The sequence below is a fragment of the Odocoileus virginianus genome, chromosome 12, assembly GCF_023699985.2.
Source record: "Odocoileus virginianus isolate 20LAN1187 ecotype Illinois chromosome 12, Ovbor_1.2, whole genome shotgun sequence".
NCBI classification, from domain to species: domain Eukaryota; kingdom Metazoa; phylum Chordata; class Mammalia; order Artiodactyla; family Cervidae; genus Odocoileus; species Odocoileus virginianus.
In genome coordinates, this window is record NC_069685.1 from 48,566,713 (window position 1) to 48,594,263 (window position 27,551).

A 27,551-nucleotide genomic window follows, 5' to 3' on the forward strand; every position below is an offset into this window, starting at 1 on the left:
GGCGCCGGAAGTGGAGTGTAGAGCGTGGCTGCGCGCTGTCAGTCAGTGTGGTGCAGAGTGTGATCCGCGCGGCGGTGGGACCCAGTCCAGGCGTCTCGTGCGGCTCTGGGCTTCTCAGGCTCCGCGGTCCAGAGGGCACCATGGACAACAAGGGTAAATTGGGACGCGTCGGACCTGCTGGGCCTAGAGCGGAGCCGCGCAGGGATTCCTCCACCTCACACGCCCAGACTGGGCTCCGGGCGCGGTCAGTTTTCAAGCTCAGGCTGTTTGGTCGGATGTGGTCCCTCTAGTCACAACTAAAACCCCCTCGCTGCTCGTGTATCCAGGGAATGGGTCTTGGGTGTATCCCCAGACATCCCTTCTGTCCACGCTTTCCAGTGCCTTCCGAAAACGTGAGATTTCGGACGAATATACAGGTCTTCGAAGTCTTGATTTCTTCATATGTGAAGTATGAGTAAGACTCCCTGAGCCTGCCCTGTTGAATCTGGTACCAGAATCAAAAGAAAAGCGTATTTGATGTGCCTGTCTAGAGTGATTATCAAGGTGTTTTATTAAGTGAAGAACAAGGGCAAACTAATATGTATGTAGCACCTTTCATGTAAAAAAGTAAAAGCAGAGTAGACTGCTACATCACACACACACATATATATATATGTAGGTGAATAGGCTTGACTTGGCATAGACTGTCTGGAGAAATCAGTAAGCAGGTTGGCTCTGGGATTTTATGTAGACTTGGGGTCAAGAATAAGGGTGAGAATGACCTTTCACTATCATTTGGTGGGGCTTAAATTTTATTCCATATTACACAGGCTAGCTTTTTCAAAATGAGAAAGAGCTTGCAAATAGTAAAGTGATGTCATCTCTATTCCATCAACATTTTCGGTGTCCCTGAAGTCAAACACCCTGCAAAGGAAATTTTTTAAATTAGTTTGCTTTTTAATGTCAGCAGTCATTGATAAGCTCTATGGTTGTCTCTCCTGCTAAATGAATTCGCTGAATCACTTTTTCCTCCCTTCCCAGAGTTAATCGAATACTTTAAGTCTCAGATAAAAGAAGATCCTGACATGGCCTCAGCAGTAGCTGCCATCCGGACTTTACTGGAGTACTTGAGAAGAGATACAGGTAAAGAGGGTCCACCTCCATTGCTCCAGGTGTTAGGAAAGTCTGCTTGTAACTGTTAAAATTGTAGAAAGTAAGAGATGGATGTGTGCTGATATAAGGTAATACAGCCTCAAGTTCAGTTTCTCCCTTCATTTCAGTGTGGAGAGAGCCCTCAAGTTAGGATCACATAGGTCTTTTTCACAAATGAAATATACTTTGTTTTTTTTTTTTATGTGAACCATTTTTTGAAAAGTCTTTATATGTTATCATGTTGCTTCTGTTTTATGTGTTGGTTTTTTGGCTCTGTGGCATATGGGATCTTAGCTCCCCAACCAGGGAGCTGTTTGATAACCAGCACCCCCTGCATTGGAAGGTGAAGTCTTTAACCACTGGACTGCCAGGGAAGCCCCTGAAATGTACTTTGAATCAAGAAGGACCATAGTATGACAGGTTAACTGTGAAGCCTAACTGTGTGAGTATAAGCTTAACTGTGAAGCTTATAGCAATCGTTCAGCTTTACAAGTGTTCATTGGGCTTCTGTCTTGTGACAGATTCTTTGCAGTTGATATAGAGAATGTTCTAGTATAAATTCTAGCTTTAATGTCATCATTGTGAGCACCGCGAATTCAATCATCCTAAATGTAAACATCTTGGTATAAACAAAATAATAATAAAAGTAATAAAGTGTTCTTTAAAGGGCTGACATAGAGATGCATGTCTCTAAGACAACCTCCAGCATCTTCCCATTATACTAATATCCAGACATCTAATCCTTACCTGCACCACCCTGCAAACCTCTTCTGTCACTACTTAATTTCCTTGCATGCTGTCCTTTGCTGAACTGTGCTTCACTCTGGCCTTTCTCTTACCAATTTTATTCCCATCTTGGGGCCTTTGCATTGGTATAGTCTGTGTCTGAGACTTTGCCCACTGCACCTTTACATAGCTGGATACTTTCTTACTCAGGTCTCTGTTTAAAAGGCCTGCACTCCAAGAGATCATCCCTGTTAACTCTGCCTAAAGTAGTTCTACCTTTTTCATCATTCTGCTTTTTTCTGTCCTCAATTCAATCTGAATAACTTGTTTATTTCTTTGTGTGCTTGTTTACTGTCTACCTCTCCCAGTAGAAAGAGAGTCCTGGAATTCCCTGGCAGTCCAGTGATCAGGACTCTGCACTTCAATGCTGAGGGCCTGGGTTCACTGCTGGGGGATCAGGGGAACTGAGATCCTGCAAGCCAGGAAGCACAACCAAGAAAAAAAAAGAGAAAAGGAAAAGAAAGGCAGTTCCATCAGAACAGGGACTGGTCATGTTCACTGAAGTTATCTCTGGCATCTAGGAAGTTTGTATGCTCAGTCACTTTAGTCGTGTCCTACTCTTTGCGACCCTGTGGACCGTAGCCCACCAGGCTCCTCTGTCCATGGAATTTCCCAGGCAAGAGTACTAGAGTGAGTTGCCATTTCCTTCTCCAGGGGATCTTCCTGACCCAGGGATCAATCCCACATCCCCTTCATTGCAGACGGATTCTTTATCTGCTAAGCCATCAGAGTGCCTGGCATACAGCCTACACCCAGTCCACACTGGCTGAATGAGTGTATGAATTGCAGACCCATCAAGGGGCTGTGATACTGAAATGAACATCATGTTGCTCATGTGATCATTCCAGGGGAGACAATCCAGGGCCTGAGGGCGAATCTCACCAGTGCCATAGAAACCCTGTGTGGCGTGGACTCTTCCGTGGCCGTGTCGTCAGGCGGGGAGCTCTTCCTGCGATTCATCAGCCTTACCTCCCTGGAATACTCTGTAAGCCCTGCCCTCCCCTGGTCACCGCTCTGCTTCTGTGTTTGGCCACAAGTATTCTCAGCTTGACCTGGATCCTCCCCTTCCCCTCATGTTGCTTTTTTTCTCCCCTAGGATTATTCCAAATGTAAAAAGATCATGATTGAGCGGGGAGAGATTTTCCTCAGGAGAATATCACTGTCAAGAAATAAAATTGCAGATCTGTGCCATACTTTCATCAAAGATGGGGCGGTGAGTACATCTTGATTGTGGGTGGTGATCGGGAGCAAGGACTTTGGCATCAGACTCCTGGGTAGTCAGTCTCCCAGCAAACGGGTCATAAAACTTTTATGACATCTCTTCTGCCAGCACACATCCTTTCTACCAACTAAGCCTCCACCGACTGTAAAAGTATTTACTTGCATCTGGACTCTGAAATCTTGTCCTCTGTTTTATTACTCCCTTCTCAGCCTCTGAATTATGTTATTAAATAAATGATGTAATAGATGCAACTGGCACTGGTACAAAAGCCAGCTTCAAACAAAGCCGTTCTGAGACCAGGTGGAGGCAAGCTGGTGACTGCTTCTCGCCAAGGCCTCCTCCTTCCCAGCAGTCGCACTCCAGGGTTTGTTCATCCTCATGGAGTTTAATGTGTAGCAACCACCTGCATAAGTGCTATTTAGGGTAAATTAGGAACAGAGCGGCTTAAATGCAAGCATGCAGGTGAACCATCTGGAGATCTTTTAAAGTGCATATCCTGGGACTTCTCTGGCAGTCCAGGGGTGGAAACTTTGCACTTGCAATGCAGGGGGCATGGTTTCGATCCCTGGTCAGGGAATTAGGATGCCCCCATGCCATGCAGCACGGCCAAAATTTATTTTAATTTTAATATAAATATGTAAATATAAAATTAAAATGCACATTCTGGTTCAGTGAGACGGGTGGGGCCTGAGAACCTGCATTTCTAACAAGCTCTCAGGCAAGACCCAGAAGGAGCCAGGGAACTGGTCCCTCCACCTTGCTTTTCTCTGTCCTCTGTCCTCTGTTCCTTAGAACATCTTGATTCCATCTAAGTATCTGCAAATTGTGTCCAGTCCACAGTTGGGTTGTATTTACCCCAAACAGTGTATAAAAGTTTTTAAAAATGAGTCAACATTGAAATACTGGATTTTAGCTCCTCTAGAAAATCAGATGATCCAGCAACAGTGGGCCCCATGCGACAACAGCCGGAGGTCAGCCTTCACACGCTGCTGCTGGCCCCACCGGCCTCTACATCCCTTTATGCCAGCAGTCTGGTGCTTGGAAGGCCCAGTTGTGCAGACTAGGTCTTAGAATTAGGGAAACCTACCCAAAGGAACCTAATAGCCTTCAGACAGAAAGGCTTTTGCATCTGAGTAACACCACGTGGAGATACCACTTCTGTGCTTGCTATGAAAAGAGGAGACCCATGATATATTCCTCTGGCAGAAAACTTTTTCAGATTGTATCAGTAGGGACTTCCCTGACCACCCAGTGGTTAAGACTCCAAGCTTCCTTGCAAGGGGCAAGGGTTTGATCCCTGGTTGGGGAACTATAATCTCGCATGCAACGCAGCGAGCCAAAAACAAAAAGTATGTATATGGGCTTAAACTCAGTGTATTGTCAAGGATCTGCTTTCTGATTACAATTGATTTGTGCAAAAGCATACATACAGAGAAGCTTTAGGGTACCAGGAACACACATTGGAGCAGCAGAGAGTATGAGTGATTGGTGGAAGTTTGCACTTTTGACTGAGTTTTCTCTACCCACAGAGAATATTAACGCACGCCTACTCCAGAGTGGTCCTGAGAGTCTTGGAAGCTGCTGTGGCAGCCAAGAAGCGCTTCAGTGTGTACATTACAGAGTCACAGCCTGACTTATCAGGGCAAGTATCTTTCCATGTGGTCATGTGCCCAGCAGTCCCTTTAATGAGAAAACTGAGGATGAGACTCCATTGTAAAAGGAGCCAGGCGAAGCCCCCGATTTGTCTGTCAATCAGCATTGCCTTTCACAGTACCCATCCCTCCTGGAAGAAAAATCACCATAAATTTGAAGTCGGTCACAGTATAGCATCTAGAGGTTTTATTTAGTACTTAGAGGAACAGCAACTGAAATGTCAAGGAATAGATAGTTACATCTCTTATGTATCCAGAACATAATAAAACCCCTTTTTCTCCTGAATTTACATATCCCTGCAAAGAGCAGAGATTTCCTAAAATACATACTTTTAAAGAACCCAAATTCTTGTTTCTTTAGTCCAGAATCTTGGGATCAGCCCCTTAGTCTGACCATTAACATTAATTGAAGTGACTTCCCTGATGGTCCAGTGGTTAAGACGCCATGCTTCCAATGCAGGGGGTGCAGGTTTAAGACTTCAAATATGGTCCACATTAAAAAAAAAAATTTAACTGAGTCTAGCTAATGTGATTTATCATTATCCAAATTAAGTGACTCACCAGTCTCTATGATAAGGACTTTCTTGGACTTTTTCTAACATTCTCAAAATGTCGTTTTCAGTAAGAAGATGGCCAAAGCCCTCTGCCACCTCAATGTCCCCGTCACTGTGGTCCTTGATGCTGCAGTTGGGTAAGCGCCTGGCTCCCCCATCAGTTACGTTTCCTCACTCACCCACTCCCAGGGTTGGTTTGGAGCAGGGTTTCCAGATGGAGGGTCCCAGTCTCATTCGTAAAAGGAAAGTGGGCAGCATCCTGCCTCCTAATTGACAGCGGCACTAAACCAGCAAGTTCATGATAAGAGCCTGACAGTGTACACAAGAAGACAGGGTTGTAGGATGCTGGGAAGAGCCGGATACATGGTGTCATGGTGCATTTTAAAAAATATTTGTGTTGGGTCTTAGTTACGGCATGCAGGATCTTTAATTGCAGCATGTGAAATCTAGTTCCCCAACCAGCAATGGACCCCAGGCCCCCTGCATTGGGAATGCAGAATCTTAGCCCTAGGACCACCAGGGAAGTCCCTCATGGTGCATGCAAGGTGCAGTGATTGGGTTAGCGCTCGTAATCAGTGTTCTGTCTTCATCTAAAGACACAGGCTGTCATCAGTGGCACTCCAGAATTTTTCATCTTCTGTGTACAACTTCAGACCTAAAGCTGAGGTGACATGCTCCATGGGTTGGCAGCGTGGCTCATAAGAGAAAACAGGAATAATAATCTCTTGGAAAGAAAACACATAGGGAGATGATTAAGGAAATTATGAATGTGTTTAAGAATAAACATTTTGGGGACTTCCCTGGCAGTCCAGTGGTTAAGATACTGTGCTTTCACTGCATGGGCATGGGTTCAGTCCCTGGTCTGGGAACTGAGATCCTGCATGCTCTGCACTGTGGCCAAAAAGTAGGGGGGGGAGAAAGGTAAACATTTTGAAGGATTCTAGTAGTTGCTCATTTTAAAAGGTAAATTGGCCCCCACCCAATCTGCAAAACTCTTGAATTACATTTTTTTCCAACTTTCAGATCACGTCAGGTTTTTAAATTTTTGTTTTGTTCGTATTGACGAAGAACAAAAATTAGTGTGCCACATACAGAAAAGATAAATGCTGGGTCATGAAATCCTTGCTTCAGCTACACGTGTACACGTGTGCTTACTGGGTAGCAGCATGAGTTACACCTCTTATCATGGTATCATCAAAACGGGTCTTGGCGCCTCTGTAGCAGAACCGGTAACAGTGCCAAGGGCTGTCTCAGGTGTTCAGTGCTCTTTGGAAGAAAGTTATGAGAGGAACATACTTTGCTGAAAATGGGAGTATTAATCTTTGCAGGTGATGTTGCAAGAGCAGAGAAAGAACATTAAAAATTTGTTTTTATTTCTGTAGCTACATCATGGAGAAGGTGGATCTTGTCATAGTTGGTGCTGAAGGAGTTGTTGAAAACGGAGGAATCATTAACAAGGTAGGAGCATCAGTTCTCCAGAGGCCCTTGCTCAGGGCTTGGAGCTCCACTGATGACTTCGGACACCCAACCACACTGTATGTTACGGTTCATTCCTCTAAGCCTGCTTCTCCTGAGGACTCCACCATTGCAACCAGTGGCCTCCCAGTTCCCTTGAGCCACTGCAGTGGGGCCAGTCTGATTCTGGTCAGATTTCTTTCTGCTTTGGAGATTGACCTGTGTAGATTAGAACGTATTTATACTTATTCAAAACATGCTTTACTTGGAATTGGTTTTCTTCTTTTTAATGGAGCATATTTGACACCAATATAATATTTAAAATTTATCTATTGCTTCACATGGAAAGACTTCATGGTAGTCTATTGTGTTTGGTAAAAGTATGTATAACGTTAAAAAATTTGCCATCATATTCATTTTCAGTGTCATTAATTACATCTCACTTCGTTATGCAGCCATAACCACTATCTTCAAAACTTTTCCATCACCCAAAAGAAACTGTCACAAAACTCTTTTTATCTCCCCCATCCCCTAAGCTGTTTTCTGTCTCCATGATTTTTTCCCGTTCTAGGTACCTTATGTAAATGGAATCACACAGCTATCTGTCTTTTTTGGGTTTGGTTTATTTCACTTAGCATGTTTTCAAAGCTCACCTGTACTGTACATGTGTCAGTGCTTCATTCCTTTTTATGGCTGCATAATGTACATGTATGGTTGGACCGTAGCTGTCTATCCATTCATCTTTGATGGATACCTTTTGACTATTATGACTAATGCTGCTAATAACATAGATGTACAATTACTTATTTGAGTTTCTGGTTTTTATTCTTTGGCGTATATACTTAAGAGTGGAATTGCTGGGTCATATGGTATTTCTGTGTTTAGCTTTTTGAGGAACTGCCAAACTGTTTTCCCCAGCAGCTGCATCATGTTACATTCCCATCAGAAACACATAAGGATTCCAAGTTTCTTTATATCCTTGCCAATACTTTTTTTTTTTAATTATAATCATCCTAGCTTGAAACTCAGCATTCAAAAAATTAAGATCATGACATCTGGTCCCATCACTTCATGGCAAATAGATGGGGAAAAAATGGAAACAGTGACAGATTTTATTTTCTTGGGCTCCAAAATCACTGCAGATGGTAGCTGTAGCCACAAAATTAAAAGACGCTTGCTCTTGGAAGAAAAGCTATGACAAACGTAGACAGCATATTAAAAAGCAGGGACATCCCTTTGCCGTCAAAGGTCCATATAGTCAAAGCAGTAGTTTTTCCAGTAGTCATGTACAGATGTGAGAGTTGGATCACAAAGAAGGCTGAGTAGCAAAGAACTGATTCTTTCAAACTGTGGTGCTAGAGAAGACTCTTGAGAGTCCCTTGGACAGCAAGATCAAACCAGTCAATCCTAAAGGAAATCAACCCTGAACATTAATTAGAAGGATTGATGCTGAAGCTCCAATACTTTGGCCACCTGATGGGTAGAGCCGATTCATTGGAAAAGACCCTGATGCTGGGAAGGATTGAAGGCAGGAGGAGAAGAGGACAACAGAGGATGAGATGGTTGGATGGCATCTGACTCAACGGACATGAGTTTGAGCAAACTAGGAGACAGAGTTGGACAGGACTTAGCGACTGAACAATCCTAGTTGGTGTGACGCAGTATCTAATTGTGGTTTTGACTTGTGTTTCTATAATGATTAAGACTCTTGAGCATCTTTCCATGTGTTAATTGGCCATTTGTAAATCTTTGGAGAAATGTCTATTGCTTTTTTAAAAGATCCTCTAATTCCAAAGCCAGAAGTACATATATTACGTTCACTCATAGACTTTCTGTTGCTTCCACTAGAGATGTGCTATAAGATCTCACCTTTCTCCACTGTTCTCTGACTTCTCAGATTGGAACTAACCAGATGGCCGTGTGCGCCAAAGCACAGAACAAGCCATTTTATGTTGTTGCGGAAAGTTTCAAGTTTGTACGACTCTTCCCACTAAACCAGCAGGATGTCCCAGATAAGTTTAAGGCAAGAGTTTTACATATTATAAGGGGTATTTGAGTCTAAACTGAAACCTTTGAAAAAACACAGTGCTAAGAATGTTCCAATAAGTTATTCACTTCACATTGCTATTTTTTCAAATATACAGAATACAAAGATAAATTGGTGGTTGTTGAACAGTGTAACTTGTCCCCAGAATTTCAGTCTTTTGTCTCTCACTTAAGCACTAGATACAGGCCAAGCAGGCAGGGAGAGTTGGTAGGTAATAGTCAAAAGTTTTGGGTCAGCTCTCTGGGCTCACCTACCATCTCCATCACCTATTAACCATGTGATCTTGGGCAGGTCCTTTCACTGTAAGGTTTATGAACTTCAGTTATCTGTACAAGGGTTGTGATGCTTCAGAGATAATCTATGGAATTTAGCACCTGGCACTTAGTAAGCTTTCTATAAATGCTCTGAACAGTTGTCTTGAGAGGTCACTCCAGCACACTCATGAGGGGACACATGGCTTAAGGTTTTCTCTAATGACCTGTCTGACCCAAGCCACACTCAGTCCCCTGACCAGTGAGCCACACAGCTGGCTCCCCCATTTCCAGAGGGCACTTTCAGGCAGGAGCACCTCAATTGCTCAGGCCAAGGCCTCACCTGCTCGGAGCCCTCAGTCTGTGGGGCAGACTAACGTTGGCTTCCTGTCTCCTCAGTACAAGGCGGATACTCTGAAGTCTGTACAGACTGGACAGGACCTCAGAGAGGAGCACCCATGGGTCGACTACACCTCGCCTTCCTTAATCACGCTGCTGTTTACAGACCTGGGGGTGCTGACGCCCTCTGCCGTCAGCGACGAACTCATCAAGCTCTACCTGTAAACACCAGGTCCTTTCCTGCTGGTGGACGTCGGATATGGGGAGTAGTCTCTTGGCCCCTTAGTGAGCCAGGCCAAAACTGAATTGTTTTTTCTGAAGTTTTATGGACTAAGGACTTAAAATCCTAACTCTTGGGAAATTTTTTATTCATTTCAGTCCCATCTAAAATGCATTCATGGTTCCCCTAAAGCCCAGCCTAAAATTGTGCTCTTATGGTTTCCATATATTTCCAGACGCTTCCATTCATGTCCAGTTTCCAGTAATATAAGATTATTGGCTGTTTGATGGATGAAGATGTGCCCACTCCCCCTCCCTTCATCTTCCCCACACTCCAGACTGATTTGCCAAAAGTATCTGAAAGACAAGCAGGCCCAAGAGGGCAGTGGTCCAAACTACAGCCAGCTACCCTTCCAGCAACCAACAGCTGCCCGGGACCAGGCTCCACACTGCTGGATGAAAAAGGCAGGCAACACTCACTGAATCAGGTTCCCAGTGGTGAATACGAGCTGAGGGCTGTCATCTCCATGAAAGGATCCAGCCAAAGAGTGGAAACTACTGCAAGAACCCAAGAACAGGTACTAATGGCCTCTCTGGCCGGAGTATCCTGCACGGCTCATCAGTTACGAAGACGCCTTCCAGAATATTTGCAAACTTAAAATTCTGTATCTGGGAAAAGATGTGACTCGAAACATATTTGGGTCCTGAACAGCTTTTTCAAATTGTTCTTGGGAACAAATTCAGCATCTTTTCAAATAAATTGCATGAAAGATTTTGAGATGGCGTTGCACTGCACTGCAAGCTGACCCCAGGCCCAGCCAGAGGGCTCTGACACTAGATGTATTGTCCATCTTGGTAAAGACACTGTGCAGCCACCTTCATGTACTTAAGGCACAGTCTATTAGAACTACAGTTTATTCAACAGGAGGTATAATCATTTTCTTTCCCAGAATAACTTGCTGCTTCTTTTTCATATACTCACCAATAAAACAGTACTATGGGCTGTGTGGGTGTCAGCTCAGTACATCAAAGAGAGAACTGAGGGTCCAGAGGTAAAGACACCCAGGGAAGGGAGCTCAGGTGCCAGAAAACACTGAGGAACTTTTAAAAGCTCTCAAATCAAATCTACTTCAATAGCTTTATATTAAATAAGTTTAATAAGTATAAAACAGCCACCGAAGAATGAGCTCTTTAAGTAGCCCATCAAAATAAATATTGACATCTATTATTTACAGTTAAGTAAATTTACGTTTTCTTCTCTTAGACTTCAAGGCTGGTATGTTTTTAGTAAAAGGCTCACAAGCGTGAAACCCCTCACATCTGCCGTTTCTGCAACAGCAGTTCCCCAACGGGTGCCGAAGTTCTGATGTTCAATAGAAGGAAGCTCGAGCTGTCTGCCAAGTGGGGGCCAGCTCCCCACATTCCCCACTTCCATGCGTTTCACCTGAGGGGAGGGAATCAGCAATCATCTTCCAAATCTGAGATCTCCAAATCTGCTGTGTTTGTTGATCTCTTGCCACTTGTCAACAGCCCCTTCTCAAATTCTTCTTCAGTAATTTTGCCTTTTTTAAACTTTTTCAAGAGCCTTGTGTCATTCAGAAGTTCCTCCATGTCTTCATCTTCCATATCAGAACCCTGAGTGCAGAAGAGACCAACAAGCTATTGAATTTCTCAGCAACAGTGTTCTAAGTGAAACCAGCAAAATTTGGGGGTTTTTTTGGCTGCTCTGGGAGGCTTGTGGAATTCTAGTTCCCCAACCAGAGACTGAACCTGGGCCCCTTGGTGGTGAAAGTGCAGAGTCCTAACCACTGGACCGCTAGAGAAGTCCCAGACCAGCACTTTTTAATCAATCGGGAACTACATGCTGTTAGATCAGCTTTCACGAACAGCACATTCCCCAACCCAAGCCACCAAGAGAGAACAAAAACCTAAGAGTCCTATGCAATTCCTATTAGAAGATACACTACACTTCTGTGAGATTTGCTCAGAATTCTAAGTTGAGTATTTAATTTAAAAAACTGCCAGCTTTACCTCTTCCCTTTTCCTTTTTTCATTCAGTTTTTTCTTCTTTTCTTTTTTGGCCTTCTGCTTTGACCAAGCTTTATTTTTTATGAATTTTCTTCTCCCATCATTTTCTGTTTTCTCTTTTCTTTGCTGCTCCAATAATTGCTTCTGCCTCTGCTTTTCTCTGATTTTGTCTTTAAATGGAATGGTATCTGTGTTGACATCCACAGGCACGAAATCTGGAAACTGCTTTCCTCTCAGCTCTGGCATCTTGGGCATCCTCAGCAGGGCAAAACCTCGAGCAAGACTAGCAAAATCAAGATCTGATTAAACCGAAACATCAAGAGTTAGCACACCCAAAACAGGACTGTAAGCATCAACCAATAGAATATTCATAGCAATGTAATTTTTTCTAAGTGATATAATGGACTAATTTTAATTAGATTTAAAATAATTACATTTTTACTAAAAGAATACTCAGCAAAAAATACAAAATAAAAAAAGAATACTCAGCAGCCAGTACCTAGTCAAACGCAAGGAAGACTTTTTATTTTTGAGGGGCTATGTCACACAGCATGCAGGTTCTTAGTTCCCTGACCAGGGATCGAACCCCTACCCCCTGCAATGGAAGCTCGGAGTCCAGGCCAGGGAAGTCCCAGAAAGAATTTATTTTAAATGCTTGGAAAACATTAACCCTGACATGGACCTAAGACAAAGCAGTTTTATATTTGTGCTCAACACAGGTGCTCAGCTGCTAACTGGTATCCAACTCTGTGACTCCATGGACTGTAGCCTGCCAGGCTCCTCTGTCCATGTGATTCTCCAGGCAAGAATACTGGAGTAGGTTGTCATTTCCTCCTCCAAGGGATCGTCCCAACCCAGGAATCCAACCCATGTCTCTTATGTCTCTAGCATTGGCAGGCAGGTTCTTTACCACTAGCGCCACCTGGGAAGCCCTTCATATTTGTAATACTTGTAAAAACCATCAAATGTTTCAGATGGTGAGCAAATCCAACTTACCCTTTAATCTGAAGATGAGGTTGCACTCATGCTTGGCATAAGCCTGGATGTATGACACAAAAGCTTTCATGCCCTTCTCAAACACAGCTCTGTCAGCCAGGGCCATGGCCTTGAGCTTTGGAAGGAGGTCAGCTGTGTTCTTCTGGACTTTCATCTCCTGCAGGGGGCACTGCACAGGGACCACATCGTCATTTCTGGCTGGGACCGCCTTCCCCCGCCAAGGCTACCCCATCAGAGCCAGTGCCAGTAAAATCAAAGGCAAAACCACTCATTGTAATCTTACACAGTGGAGACTTTGAAGCCCAAATCCAACCCAAGTATTTCACTTGGTCCAGAAAGTATTTTAAATTTTTTTAAAGCAAAGTTTAAAATCAGATTTTACATAACAATCCTGATTTCTGATTGGAAAATATGGTAACATAGGTCTGTGTTCCCAAGTAATGATGCTCAGCTGGGGCCAGCAGTGGACCCCAGAGCCTCTCCACAGCCTTTTATAAAGCTATAGACAGGTTCCCGCACTGACACTGCCAGCCTGGTCCCTAATCTACATTTTGGACTACTTTCTGGAACTAATCTACATTCTGGACCACTTTCTGGAAAAGAACTTTTCCAACTACCCTGGCTTTGGGAATTCCACAGAAAAAAAAGGAAGACAGCTTACTTTTTGGTTAATTGCAAGGAAGTTGATGTACGACTCTTCCATGGGAAGGAGAAACACGAGCGCGCTGCCACCGTGGCCGATGCGGGCTGTGCGGCCACAGCGATGCACGAAGGCGCTGGGAAGACACGGGGCGGGGACAGGCACCACCTGAGAGCTCAGCAGAGCACCGGCCTGTGGCCACGCAGCTGATGCGCCTCAGACGACACCAGGGGCTGCCCGACTCCACAGCTCAGTCCCAGCCCTGCCACTGACTAGTGTTCTAGAAGAGCTGGTGATTAAATACACACACTGCAGACCAGAGAGCAATCTCTCAGACATTTAACGTCAACTATAAAACGTAAATTTATGCCCATCTGATGATACAGGTAGGAAGACATGGTCCCAGCGGAAAATTTGGGAAACAATGAAAAGTGTAATATAAAAAAAATAGAAGTGATTTGTGAGTCCAACCCCTAACTCCACCCAGAATTAACGAGTATTGCTTAAGAGTTTGTATTTATAGGCATTTTCCTATGTTTGGAGGCATTTCCTAGAAATACATGCTTGCTCTCAGAATAAGTGAAATCTCCATATGTGGTATATATATCTCCATATGTGGTATCTATGTGGTTCCTTTAAACACTCTATTCATGTGCATTTCTGCAAGAACTTTAAAAGGTATCTGAAAATACAACACAGTATCACTACTGACCTATCAGTGATAATGCACCAGGTTCCCCGACTTTTGCTATTTCATAATGTTTTGACAACCATCATTATGTTTACCTTCCTCACGATTCCTGTTTCGTTAAGACTAGATTCCTAGACAGAGCAAGTAACGTTATCTGTACCTGGCGTTACTGGGAGGATCATACTGCAAAACCCAGTTTACTTCAGGAATATCTATTCCTCGGGCCATCACATCAGTGCACACTAAAATCCCACTAGAAAATAAGAAAACACCGTCTGAGTAAGGAGACCACCATTTCCTCACCATCAAGCAGCTGTTACTAATTTGAAGATGACGGTAAAAACAGACTGCAGAATCTCATGGAAGCAAATATATAGCAATAACATTTTGATTTTTCTTCCTCCTAAGAATTTCTAGGACTTCACAAGTTCTCAGTGAAATTTGTAAAGAGGTGGGGAGATAATGAAAAGATGAATGAAAAATAATGAAAAGATTTTTAAAACTAGCATATTTCGATTGGGGAAGAAAAAAAACAAAAAACACTGTATTTGGTCTAATCCTTCGCAGCCATTTTAAAAAACAAATGAAATTTTCCCTCTCATAGTGACGTGTAATCGTCAAGTCTATCACTTTGCCTAAAAGATTGTTTTTAATGTAGCCAGAATGTTCAGTGATCAAGAAAAACAGAAAAGTATTATTTCTATGCACAGAGTCAACTTACAGTCTCCAGAGACACAGCTTCCCTATAGTACAGTCAACCTGGAACCTTCAATGAGTTTCTCCCATCCACTCTGTCTACCCATTCATTCAACAAACAGCTTACCAAACCCTGGGCCAGACAGTGGGGAGTCCAAGAAAGAACATAACACACAGGTCCCTGTTCTTATGGAGCTTACAATTGAGCAGGGAAGTTGACAAAGAAGGAAGTCAGTGTAGCAAAGTGTAATGGGCTCAGGACAGAGGGCAGGGGGAGAAGACGTGACAACCGGGTTAGAGAAGGAAGAGGGTTCCAAAAACAGACGAGAAGGCCTAGAGGCAGAGCAACCTGCAGAAGAGCAGAGTGGCTAGATACCTGCCATCTCCAGAGAAGCTCACCCACCTCTGCAATTTGCGGAACTCCATGAAGATCTTATTGCGCTTGTATTTCATCTTTCCATGAATGCACATTATCTTCACACCCTTCACCAGGGCCTCCAGAGCCTTTCCGTAGTATTCCACACAGGCGCACGTGCTAGAAGAGGAGACAGGGGGCTTTGATCCCTGGTCAGGGAACTAAGATTCCACATGCCGTGGGGCAACTGAGCCCTTGCACCACAATAAGAGAAGCCTGCCTGCCACAATTAAGAAAGACCATATGCTGCAACAAAGACCCAACAGAGCCAAAACAGAAAATTTTTAACGATCTGTGCCAAGTGACCACTGCCGGATTCCCCACTGTTTTCCACAAATCACATCGTATATAAGGATGCAGTTTTACACACCAAGGGCCACAACCCACAGTTCCTGAAGGTAATCTGGTGGGTCCTAAAATCAACTTAGTGAATCTGGACCAGCATTTTTTAAAAATCAGAGCAGAACAGAAAAGAAAGCATCAGAATGCCTCCCACCTAGTCAAGGGCAGTTCTGTGAAATCTTTGTTTCAGTTGCACGTGTGTGTGTGTGTGTGTGTGTGTGTGAGAAAGAGAGAGAGAAAGAGAACCAGGTTGGATTTCTAACTGTGGGTCAATATAGTTACTGCATTTTATTGGTGAAATGATGGGTGGAAAAGATACATGAAATTCTTGGGGTATGCCAAAGAACATCACTGTAGGTATATATGAGGAAAAAAACAGCCCAAGAATGAATACATCTGTTACTCTTTTGCACTCTGACAAAAGGACATACCCCAGGCGTGGCAGGCACTAGGCTGGCTGATTAAACACCATCCCAACCACTTCCTCCCTCATCTCCCTCTACTACAGAGGCTGGGACAGCTACCCACTCATTTATCCACCTCTCACAGTGACGGGATGCCAGGTGACCCATCTTTGACCCATCCAATGAAAGCAGAAGTCAGCCAGGGTCAGGGGCAAGTGTCTGGGAAAGCCTTTTGCTTTTCTGATTAAGAGAGTCAAATATAGCAAGTACTGCCCCTCCCCCCTGCCTTTCCTCTTTTATCTGCTTCCAATGCAGATGTGACAGGGGATGTCACAATGGTCATCTCAAAACTAGAGTTGACCTACAGGAAGGAAAGACCAAGACAGTCACAGAAACATTGGCCTTGACATTGCTGAGACAGAAACCAATGTTAGAACTGCCTGCCTCTGGACTTCTTTTTACAGGAGAAAAATAAACCCCTCCTGCTTGAGCTGCAGAAGTTGGGTTTTCAGTTACTTGCAGTTAAACACACTTCTAACAGAGGACCAACCTAAAAGGAATTCCAAACCTGAAGGCTACACACTCATGAACATTCCAGGGATACTTGAACCCCAGAAGGATTACCTGAAGAAGACCAGATGTTTCTCCTGCTTATGATTTCGAAGAAAATGTACCAACTGATTAAATTTCTCATCTGCCTTACAGACCTGCAAAATAAAAAGGAAAACCAAAAAAATAAAGACATTTGCTGACAATAAAAACAACCCCACAACTATTTTCAGTTTGGGCCTTAAATTTTAAGGACTCTAACTTCCTCCAAGAAGAGGAAGACTTTCACCAGGATGTTACTCAGTCCACTGAGCTCAGAATTAGCATCAGCCCCGGCTGCTGTCACATGTTAAATCACATAATCATGTAGCTGAGGACAGCGAGTCATTCAGTGTAGTAAGTACCTCCCAAACCCCAATGTACCACCAGCACCATGCCAGCCATAACACCATCCCCAGGGGAGGGCTTCACAGTACAGGTCCTCAGATACAGCATAAAGACCACAGGTCGCAGCTCTGGAATTGGACCCAAGGGTCAGTATTATCTAACAGCACCTGTGAGAGTCTGAGGCATGGCCATGTTCAGAAATCACTGCTCTGAGGTGAACACAGATTTCCAGAATGGACTGCACAGAATTACTTCACAGACCTCCATGGAGACAGACTGGAGCTCCTTTCAGGCTCCCAAATTGAAGATATGTAAATCCTCCTGAATGCATTCCCCCTATTTTTATTAATACTGAAACCAGATCCTCAATTTGGAATTTCTTTCTCACACACTCAGACGTGTCTAAATGCAGTTGCTTAAATGAATGCAAAAAAGCAGAATGCAACAGCAGCCACAGTGGGTTCCAAACTTAATTTATTAGTACGTACTAAGCACTGGCCTAAAACCTTCATGTGTTTTAATAAACCAACCCTCACAGCAACCCTATGAAGCAGATGCTCCCTGAGCCCCCATTTTACTGGTGATGAACTGGCAAGTCCACCTGGTTCGGTTAGGAAGGGACAAAGCGCATATGTGCACCTGGGCAGGCGTGCCCTTGCGCCCCTGCTCTTAACCACCTCACTGTCCACAGCCGCCTCTCTCCCCTAGGGAGAGCCAGCCACAGCAGAAACAGCAACACCAAGTGTAACATCCCCGGTCTGATTTCAAAAACATCCTCCTGACAGCTGCACCAGAGGCGGTTTTCTGATTTGCAAACTCTTCTGCCTTGACCTGCCTACCCCCGGACCCTCCAAGAACTGACACAAAGAATGGCAACCTCATCGCCCTTACAGTCCACAGCACTTGGGACACTAATTTGGAAATGGCCCACTTTCTCTACAAACACATCGCGTGCTCAGGAGCTGGGGAGCCCCTCTCAGCCAAAAGAAAAACCCTGTTCCCTGGCTGACCATCCTCTCTAAATGCCTCCTGGCTTGAGCCAGTGACCAGAGAGGACAGAAGGAGGGGACTCACTACTAACAATCATTCCGAAAAGCCCTCCCGCTGCCTGGTGAGGAAGGGCAGCAGCAGCTAGGATTTACTGCTGCAAACTGAAAGAAAGTGAAAGTGAAGTTGCTGAGTCATGTCTGACTCTTTGTGACCCCGTGGACTGTAGCCTGCCAGGCTCCTCCGTCCATGGGATTTTCCAGGCAAGAGTACTTGAGTGGGTTGCCATTTCCTTCTCCAAGGAATCTTCCCAACCCAGGGACTGAACCTGGGTCTCCCGCATTGCAGGCAGACACTTTACCATCTGAGCTACCAGGGAAGCTAAACTGAGCAACTCCCAGCTGCAAAATGAACACACCAGACATTTAGGTTCCAGAGCAGAACACTGTCACCCGAAAGGGCTCCTTCAGAGTCTATCACTGGATTTTGTGTTTCAGCTGCTTGTCTGGCTGTGCCCTTCTCTAACTCAAGCTCATGGTGACGGGCCAGGAACCCAGTGTGTCCCATGCCTGTACCCAGCACACCCCGTGCACATGTCAAAAAGTTTGATCACTTGGGGGTAGGAGGCCCAAGCACACCATCCCTGGAGAGTATGCTTAAAACACAGTTATGTCCACATTAACTTAATTCATTTTCTTGCTGAATGACAAGTATCATCACACATACCATGTATCCCAGCCCTGTCCCCAAATGCTGCACTTTCAAAGGTGCCTCAGGGTATCATTTTACAGACTTAGTTACCTAGAAAACTGAAAGCTAATCCACAGAGCACTCATCATTATTAAATTTTGCTTGCTTTTTGTTTTAACTGCTAAGAGTTAACATATATTAGTGGGAACCTGGTATATCATATTGATAAAACATACAGACAGTCAAAGTTAAGAAAAAAGTACTTGAAAATCATTTTTCAAATAAGTAAAAACTTACTTACTTGAAAATCTAATAAGCTGTTCAAACAATTTTTATAGCTGATCATTTCAAAGGAAAAATGGAACTAAGCTTATTGAAAGTAGTACGAGTCCAAAAAAATTGCTATTTTTTCAGTAAGCTGCTTTGACTAACAATACTGGTTCTACTTTTTTCCAGCTTTACTGAGGTACAATTGGCAAATAAAAATGGTATATATTTAAGCACATTTATATAGTAAAAACATATACATGTAGTAATGTATGTTTAAGGTATACGATGTGATGACTTAACATACATATACACAGGGAAATGACTGTCATAATCAAGTTAATACACCTACCACCTCACTTCACCTTTTGAATTTTTTGTGAGAACACTTCAGAACCATTGTTGGCAAATTTCAGTCTCAAGTAAACAACACTGTTAACCCCAGTCATCATCGTCACTGACCGGCGGGAGTCAGTGAGAACACCAGTGCTTACCATGTAGTAGTTCTCTAGGCGGGAAGGGGTTTTCTGGGTGCTGCTGGCCGCCACGCCCTTCTCCTTCACGGAGATGCGCACGGGGTTCCGCAGGCCTGCTCTCACCAGGTTCTCCACTTCCTGTGTCTGAGTGGCCGAGAAAAGGCCCGTTCTCCTCTGCTTTGGCAAAAACTCCAGGATAGTATTTATGCTAAAATAAAGAAGGGCTCATCTTAACCCCTTACTTATCAACATAATGAACAAAGGATGTTTTATGATACTAAACAGGTATTTTAGAAGATGGGAAACCGTAACAATATTTACAGTAGCTATTACTGGGAGATAAGATTATGGGTGATTTCTTCTTTATACTCTTATTTTCCCAAAGTTTCTTCAATATAAACATATAAGTCAACTCTTATAATGGGGGGACAATTAAAAGAGTGAAATTAAGACAAAACTTTTTGAGACTAAAAACTATTGAGCTGCACACTATTTAATTGAGCAAATTGTGTAACATATGAATTGGATCCCAATAAAGCTATTTAATTCTTTAAAACACACAAAAACTTTTACAGAGCCATGAAGGAAAATGCATCAAAGATAGAACAACTGAAATTTAAACAGTGTGGGAGAATTTGATGAATCAGACCACCTAATGATATGAAATTCACATGCAGGTAACAGAGATACAGTCACCAAGTGATAAAGGAATTCCACCTTGGGGTCCTTTCCACCCTGTGTCACCCAACACCCATTAAGTCCAAACTTCAGTACCTTGTCTCAAAACCCATGTCCAGAAGCCTGTCTGCTTCATCCAATACCAGGACCTCCAGGGACCTCACGCTGCTGGCCAGATCGAGGCCCTCAGCCTTCCTTCGGAACATGTCCTCCAGGCGGCCTGGGGTTGCCACGATGATATTCCCACTAGGAAAAGAAAGTTAACATTTACTGCACTCAGTGAATCTCAGGAACCTTTGTGATTCCAAACAGAATTGCTGTATCCCCCTGTGCATGAGGGCTCAGTCATGTCTGACTCTTTTACGACCCCATGAACTGTAGCCCACCAGGTCCTCTGTCCGTGGGATTTCCCAGGCAAGAAAACTGGAGTGGGTTGCCATTCCCTTCTCCAGGGGATCTTCCCCACCCAGGGATCGAACCACAGTCTCCTGCATTGGCAGGTGGATTCTTTAACACTGAGTCACCTGGGAAGAACTATCCCTCCAAAAACATCATCTAAAATCCCACAGATGAGAAGGGAGACCACCAGAGTGGGAGGAGAAGGCTGCGCCATGAAGGGACAGGTCTGAGTTCCAGACTGAGATTGAGGACAGGGCTCAGCAAACGCCCTTCAATCAAATCTGGCCTTCGCTGTTTCTGTGACATTTTACTGGCACGTAACTTTGCATCCTCGTTCATCCTGTTGCCTCTGGAGGCTTTCACACACTAACAGCAGAGGGGAGCTGTAATGACCCAGACTGTGTGATTGACAAAGCTAAAATAATTACTATCCTGGCCTTTACTGAAAGGACCCTGGCTTTAGTCGACTGCGTTAGGCCCCAGGTCACTCATCTATAAAATGTGAATGTCAACAGAACTAGAGACAATTTTATGTAAAGATCACAAACTGGCAGACTGAAGGCCAAATGTGGCCCCCACACAGACTGGGTCCCTGCAGGAAAGTTATTATTTTTTTTAATGTGAATTACATGCAAATGTTAAAAGAATCTAGACGACAAAAAATTAAAAACCTGGCAATACAGAGTCCTGTAGCAACATGTCAGCTGGAGATGAGTATTCGGGCATAAACTAGCCAGTTTCTCCCAGTCCCCACCCAGCCCCACTTCAGACGTTTATATTTTCCTCTGACCCCTGTAGGAAGTCGAGTCTGTGACCCCCACTGCAAAGCATCTCCTGTTGTAGCTGGACAGCAACCGCTCAAGAAAAGTTTTCTTTATCAAGAATTCACTCACAAACTGGGCACAAAATCTATCGCTGCTCATTACTGACTATTATTCATAGTAGGACAATAAAATGCCACAGGTTGACAGCCATTGTGTTTTCAAACATTTATTCTAAATGTTTAGTAAACACCTGCTGTCTGCTCCTCTCCTTGTTAGGCCCTGAAGGTAAAATGCTGAGAGACCAACACCACCCTGACTTTCATGAGCCGCCTGGGGATGCAAAGGAGCGGGGCACGTACAATACGGGGCGAAGCCAGCTCACCATAACAGCAGGGCGGCCTGGGAGAGGGCGGCAGTACAGAGTGCCGACACCAAGACTGAGATCGTCCTAACGGCCAGCAGGAGCCACTAAAGGGCCTTCACTGAGTGACACGACCCGACTGGCATGCTGGTGGCCACGTGGAGAGTGCATAACCAGGGGGTAACAGCAGAGACATACAGCAGAGGGACTTCCCTGGGGGTCCATGGTTAAGAATCCACCGCGCAAAAAAAAAAAAAAAGAATCCACCATGCAATCCAGGGAACATGGGTTCGATAACTGGTTGGGGAGCTAAGATCCCACATGCCAGCCGGACAACTGAGCCCTCGAACCACAACGAGAGAGCCTGTGTGCTGCACCTAAGATCCCACGCAGCCAAAAATAAATAATAGACAGATTAATTTTTTAAAAAGGTAAAGACACACACAGAAGAGAGAGAAAGAGCAGTTACTAGAGTTCAAGGGAGAAACGAGCAGAAGAGGTGCTGATGGGAAAGTTGACCAGTTAAGAGATGTGCTTCAGAGAAAAAAAGGCAAGGATCTGGTGATGGTTAACTGAGAGGAGGGGTGGTGGGGATGGTGAGGAGTCAAGGCTGACTCCTCGACCTCAGGAGAGGCATACAGGGGAAAGATGAATAGGAAAGTCCACATGAGGTGCAAGTCTAGGGATGAAAATTCCAAGCTCTTGTTTTAGATGTTTCCGCAAAAGCTGTGACATGCCAGTCAGGTGCCAGGGAGACCAGTGGATTATCTGAGTCTCAAGGCGAGGTCAGGGACCACCTCAGGAGAGACAAGACCATTAACGACTGAGAAAAATGGGAGGTTGGCAGCAAGAAAAAACTTTTTGTAGGGAGGGGGGTGACTGAAGGGGGCGTTTCCAGTTAGGTCTTGATCATGCATCAAGTTCAATGTCAAGAGCAAACAAAGCAGCAAGGCAACTTACCCAAGCTCCTTAAATCTGGCGACATCTTCTCCAGGATTCCTGCCTCCAATCCAGAGAATCTGGCTGAAATGAGAGAAAGGCCTCTGAGGTCAGGAGGAATTATAGCCCATGGCTGAAAGTTTGGGACTCTGCCCCCAACTTACCTAAACTGTGGGAAGGGCTTCGTGAAATGAGACAGGACCTCCTCTATCTGAACAGCCAGCTCTCGCGTGGGTGTGATGATTATGGCGCCCACCTAACCACGTGGCAGGAAGGGACATGATTAGCAGAGCCTGCAGCTTACAGAGCTGAAACTCCGCAACCGGCACCCTCCACCTCATGGAGGAAAGTTTCCAGAGAAACAGTACTTCCTGGTCTTTCCAGCAGTGCATGGTCATAGTGCGTATTAACTAGAGTTGAACCTTGAACAATGGGGGTGGCGGGAGGGTGGTTAGGGGCACCAACCCTCTGCACAGTAGAAAAAATACTTGTGTTCAGTCATGTCCAACTCTTTTGTGACGCTAGGGAAAGGAGCCCACCAGGCTCCTCTGTCCATGGGATTTTCTAGGCAAGAATACAGGAGTGGGTTGCCGTTTCCTCCTCCAAGGGATGTTCCTGACCCCAGGAACATCCTGCGTCTTCTACACTGGCAGGCAGATCCTTTATCACTGTGTCACCTGGGAAGCACAGTTGAAAATCCACCTGTAATTTAAAGTCAGCCCTCCATGTAACAGGGTATAAGTGGTTTGATTCCTCTATATGGGTCTGATCCCATTCCACAAGGAGGGACTAAAAAATCAGTTGGCAGAGACCTATAGTTATTCACTGCTGATAAAACCCGCACTTAAGTGGACCCGCACCACTCAAACCCGTTGTTCAAGGGTCAGCTGTAGTCTGAATTACAGTCAGTTCTCTACAAAGTGCCCAACGTTACGTTACCAAATACGGAACCATGGCTCCTAGGGAAGTGGGGTTAGGTTCCTGCGAGCCTCTGGTCATGTTTTTGTCAACCTAACGAACAGTACATAAGCTTGTTTTACACACGTCTGTTTAAAGACACCTTACTTTATAAGTATACGTCAGTGAAATAAATAAAGGTATCTCACTGAATATGCGCTGCTGATTCATTAACGATGGACTCAGAGCCACAGCACCATCATGCATGCCGGAACGATGCTTAGTAACACGTATTTTCTCCGTACAGCTCATCACAGCCTCCTTGCACTCAGGAATGCTCAGCAGTGCTTTGGCACTAGGTTTGGGGGTCATTTTACACGGTGAAATCACCACACACACACACAAAGACATCACAGCAGTGTGTAGACCAGGAAGAGGACCCGTTTACAGTCTGAGAGCAGCAACAAGAAGGCAGTGCCACCCTGCTCAGGCTCAGCTGGGAATGTGGCGTCAGCGTCGCTGCCCCAGGCAAGGCCACCATGAGCACGAAAGCATGGTGACTGCCGCCTGGGGAGCTACAGATACACGCTAAGGAGCAGCCAAATTCACAAACACAGGCTCTGCAAGTCATGAGGACACACTGTGCTTTTCTCCTTTTCAAGCTTTTGACTAGCTTCTTCCTCAACTGTGAACTCTCTGATGACTCGGGGAAAATAAAGCGCTTGGTCTCCTCACCTGACTCTTCTTTAACTTCTCTTCCCTCCTCAGGAGAATTTCCACGATGGGGATGACGAAAGCGAGGGTTTTGCCACTACCTGTGACCTGAAAGGGGAGGAAGCTGCGGTTTGCTTTTCCTCCAAGTTCTTTCTGGAGGGCAAACGGGAGAACGGGCTGCGCTGACATAACGTACTCACCGCTTCTGCAGCAACGTCTTTGTTTTTCATGAACAGAGGGATGGTTGCGGACTGAAAAGAGAGATGGCAAACTACCAGTTATGGGATGCCATGACACCACAGACGAGGCCCAAAGCCCAAGGAACACGGCGCTGGCCTTGATAACACTGGATCCCACCGCAGAGTGGACTCTGATCAGTCACCACCAGGGACCTCAGTGTGGTCAGGTCACAGGTAACACGGCGTGGTGTCTACACAGATGGCGTGCAGGGGAAGCGAGTTGAGCTGGGAGTTGGGAGTCCTGAGTTCTAGCCCTGCCTCGCCTACTCTTCCTCTCTAGACCAGGAAGGGGTTGAAGACAGTGGTTTTTTAAGGTTCCTTCAGGTCCTCGTAGCACAAAATAACGATTCAAACGGGCTCTTTCATTATAAACACCACCGAGAACCCACAGGTTTACCAGGGGCCTGGCCCTTTGATTGCAGCAACGAGCAGCTGAACCTGAAGCAGACTCAGATCCTGGCTTCAAAGTTTCCCCCTTCCCACCTCCCAAGGACTCCACGCCTGGTCCCCAGAGCCTGAGCTCACCCATCGCAGCACCTGCAGGACTTTCCTAACTGCCTTGGCACAAGTAAGTCTCAGGGAACATGTGGCAGTCACTGTAAGATAACTGGAGATGTTGTAAGCAGTCAGAACGGGGCAGGGGAAACAGGACGTGGTTTATTTCTAGCACCTAGTAAGTAGAGCCCAGAGATGCTGTTAAACAACCCACAACACCCAGGACCGTTTCATATAACAAAGGATTATCCAGTCCAAGATATCAAGAGCGCAGAGATTGAGAACTCTGCTATGGACCACTGCTGCCCAACAGAAATAAATATGGTAAGAGATCAGACTTGTGGTTGCCAAGGAACAGTGGGGGAGGGGAGGGACTGGGAATTTGCGGTTGATGGGTGCAACCTATCACATTTAGAAATGGAGAAACAAGTTCCTACTGTATAGCACAGGGAACTATATCCAATCTCCTAGGATAAAACATAATGGAAAAGAACATTTAAAAAAGAATGTATCTATGTATAAAACTGAGTCACTGTGCTATATAGCAGAGATTGACACAACACTGCAAATCAGTTATACTTAAAAAAAAAAAAAGAAATATAATGTGAGCCACATACTCATCTAGTAGCCACATTAAGAAAAGTAAAAAGAGGGACTCCCCTGGTGGTCCAGTGGTTAAGAATTCGCCTTGCAATGCAGGGGCCTGGGTTCGATCCCTGGTCAGGGAACTAAGATTCCACATGCTGTGGAGCAACTAAGCCTACACACCACAGCTACTGAAGCCCACACACTCTGGAGTCTGTGTGCCACAACTAGACAGTCTGTGCCCACAACGAAGGGTCCTGCATAATGCACTAAGAGCTGATGCAGCCAAATGAATAAATATATATATATATTTTTTTTTAACAAAAAGAAATAGACAAAATGAATTTTTATTTATATTTTACTTAACCTAATATCATCCAAAATATTGTCAGCTCGATGTGTAAGCGATATTTTAAAAATGAATGAGATATTTTTTATTTGTCTTTCATGCTAAGTCCTCAAAATCCATTATAGATGTTTATATTTAGAGTACATCTCAATTTGGACTCACCATGTTTCAAGTGTTCTTAATAGTCATATGTGAGTGGCTACCATAGTGGACAGCACTTAGACCACGGACTCCAATGGCAAATATTGGGTCCTCTCTGCGCAACAGTCCCAAGGCATGACACACAGCACTGCTTGCTTCCTCCACATCTTTCCTGAGGAGCCTATGCACATCTCAACATTTCAAAACAGGACTCTAGATTTTTCCTTTGAAGACTGTGACCCTCCCAGCTTTCCTCACCTTAGTAAACGATACCACCAAGCACCCAGTCACTAAAGACAAAAACCTCAGGGTCCCTCTAGGTTCCTCTTTCCTGACCCCCACATCTGGTCCCTCAGCAACCCTACAGCTATCTCAAAAGCAACTCTTCAATATCCACAACTTCCTCTCTGCTCCAAGCCACTGTCACCTCTAACTTGACAGCGGCCTCCTCGTGGATGGCCTCGCTTGTGTCTTACTCCCCTCAAGTCCACTCTCTGTGCAGCAGTCACAGCCCTTCTCTTCCTGCAGCCTCCCGTGTAAGACGGCTTCCCACTACATTCAGAATAAAGTACAAGATCCCACAAGCAAGACCCTGCACGGTCAGCACCCGGTTTGCTACTCAAGATGCCCCAGCCACAAAGGCCTTCTTTCTGTCCCTCCAAGCTCATTCCATTTGGACTGGCATTTCTCTCTGCGGGAATATCCTGCCCCCAAGTCATCCCTTGGCCAGCTCTTTCTCATTCAGGTATCAGCTTGATGACACCTCCTCCAAGAGGCCTTCTCTATCTTATCTTCCGCCCTGTACTTTCTTGTCACTGTCTCCTCCACAACACTGATCACCATTTGAAATTACCTTATTTCTTTACTCCCTTCTGTCTCTTCCGCATTAAAAAGCAAGGGCCATGAGTGGGGACCAACACTGCAAAATCCTCAGAGCCTAAAAGAGTACCTGATACACAGTTTGTCCTCGAGAAATTACTTGAATAAATGAGTGAGCTGGACCAAGACACTTCACTTAGCCCACATAACAAGACAACAGGTTACATTTACTGAGTGTCCATTAATATTGTCTTAGGTAATCCTCACAACAACTCTTAGGTAATACTATTTTCGTCATTTCACACGGAAAGGCAGTGAAGCACAGAAGGGTTAAGTCATTTTCTCAAGGTCTCACAGATATACAGAGGGCAGGGCCAGGATAAGAACCAGGTACTTAAGAGTGGGATATGAACTTAAGAGTAGGCTACGAGCCAGGCACTTAAGTCCCAGCACCTAAGAACGGATGGAGAAGCAGTGTTATGAAAACCCTGGTACAGGCGCGCGGCCGCCTGCCGCCTCTGCCTAGGCATCACCCAAGTCGGGGAAGCAGAAAGACGACATGACAAAAAAAGTCCCAGCTCTGAATCTCCCTTTCCCAGCCTGCCCCCTTCGCATCGAGGGCCCTCCTCCCCCAGGGCTCATGCCGAGTACCTGCACGGGCGTCATGTACGGAAAACGGAGCTCCCGCAAGACACTCAGCACCTGCGGATGCAGCGGCACCGGCAGCGACTCCCAGGAACCCTCCGTCACGTGCTCCATGGTGCGCTCAGCCACCGAGCTACTACCCGGACGCCTCCCGGGAGCACTTCCGTTTCCAGTCGCCAAGCCGGCCGACCGGAAACAGCACTCCATTCGCAAAGTTCCGGAAAGCGGGAAAAGCACCCTTGCAGCGGGAGAGTGGAAAGCCGACTTCTGGTGAATAAAAGCGGGCGGCGGGAACCCGGCTG

At 45.1% G+C, this 27,551-nt stretch overlaps 2 protein-coding genes across 2 annotated transcripts; one reads left to right on the forward strand and one right to left on the reverse strand.

Annotated features, from left to right (window-relative positions):
* Positions 1 to 10,434, forward strand: EIF2B1 (eukaryotic translation initiation factor 2B subunit alpha). Its single transcript, XM_070475138.1, has 9 exons — positions 1 to 153; positions 1,021 to 1,122; positions 2,766 to 2,902; positions 3,014 to 3,130; positions 4,669 to 4,785; positions 5,418 to 5,482; positions 6,728 to 6,803; positions 8,698 to 8,823; positions 9,498 to 10,434. Exons 1-9 carry the CDS (start codon positions 141 to 143, stop codon positions 9,660 to 9,662), a joined length of 918 nt encoding a protein of 305 aa, XP_070331239.1. The 5' UTR covers positions 1 to 140; the 3' UTR covers positions 9,663 to 10,434.
* Positions 10,435 to 10,794: 360 nt separating this feature from the next.
* DDX55 (DEAD-box helicase 55) lies at positions 10,795 to 27,414 on the reverse strand. Its single transcript, XM_020901330.2, has 14 exons — positions 27,256 to 27,414; positions 24,177 to 24,227; positions 23,998 to 24,084; positions 22,530 to 22,621; positions 22,387 to 22,449; positions 19,999 to 20,148; positions 19,243 to 19,432; positions 16,493 to 16,575; positions 15,111 to 15,242; positions 14,172 to 14,264; positions 13,342 to 13,456; positions 12,681 to 12,849; positions 11,688 to 11,983; positions 10,795 to 11,291 (listed from the first exon to the last, which is right to left on the reverse strand). The coding sequence occupies exons 1-14, from the start codon at positions 27,361 to 27,363 to the stop codon at positions 11,115 to 11,117; spliced, it is 1,806 nt and encodes a 601-aa protein (XP_020756989.2). The 5' UTR covers positions 27,364 to 27,414; the 3' UTR covers positions 10,795 to 11,114.
* Between the last annotated feature and the right edge of the window lie 137 nt (positions 27,415 to 27,551).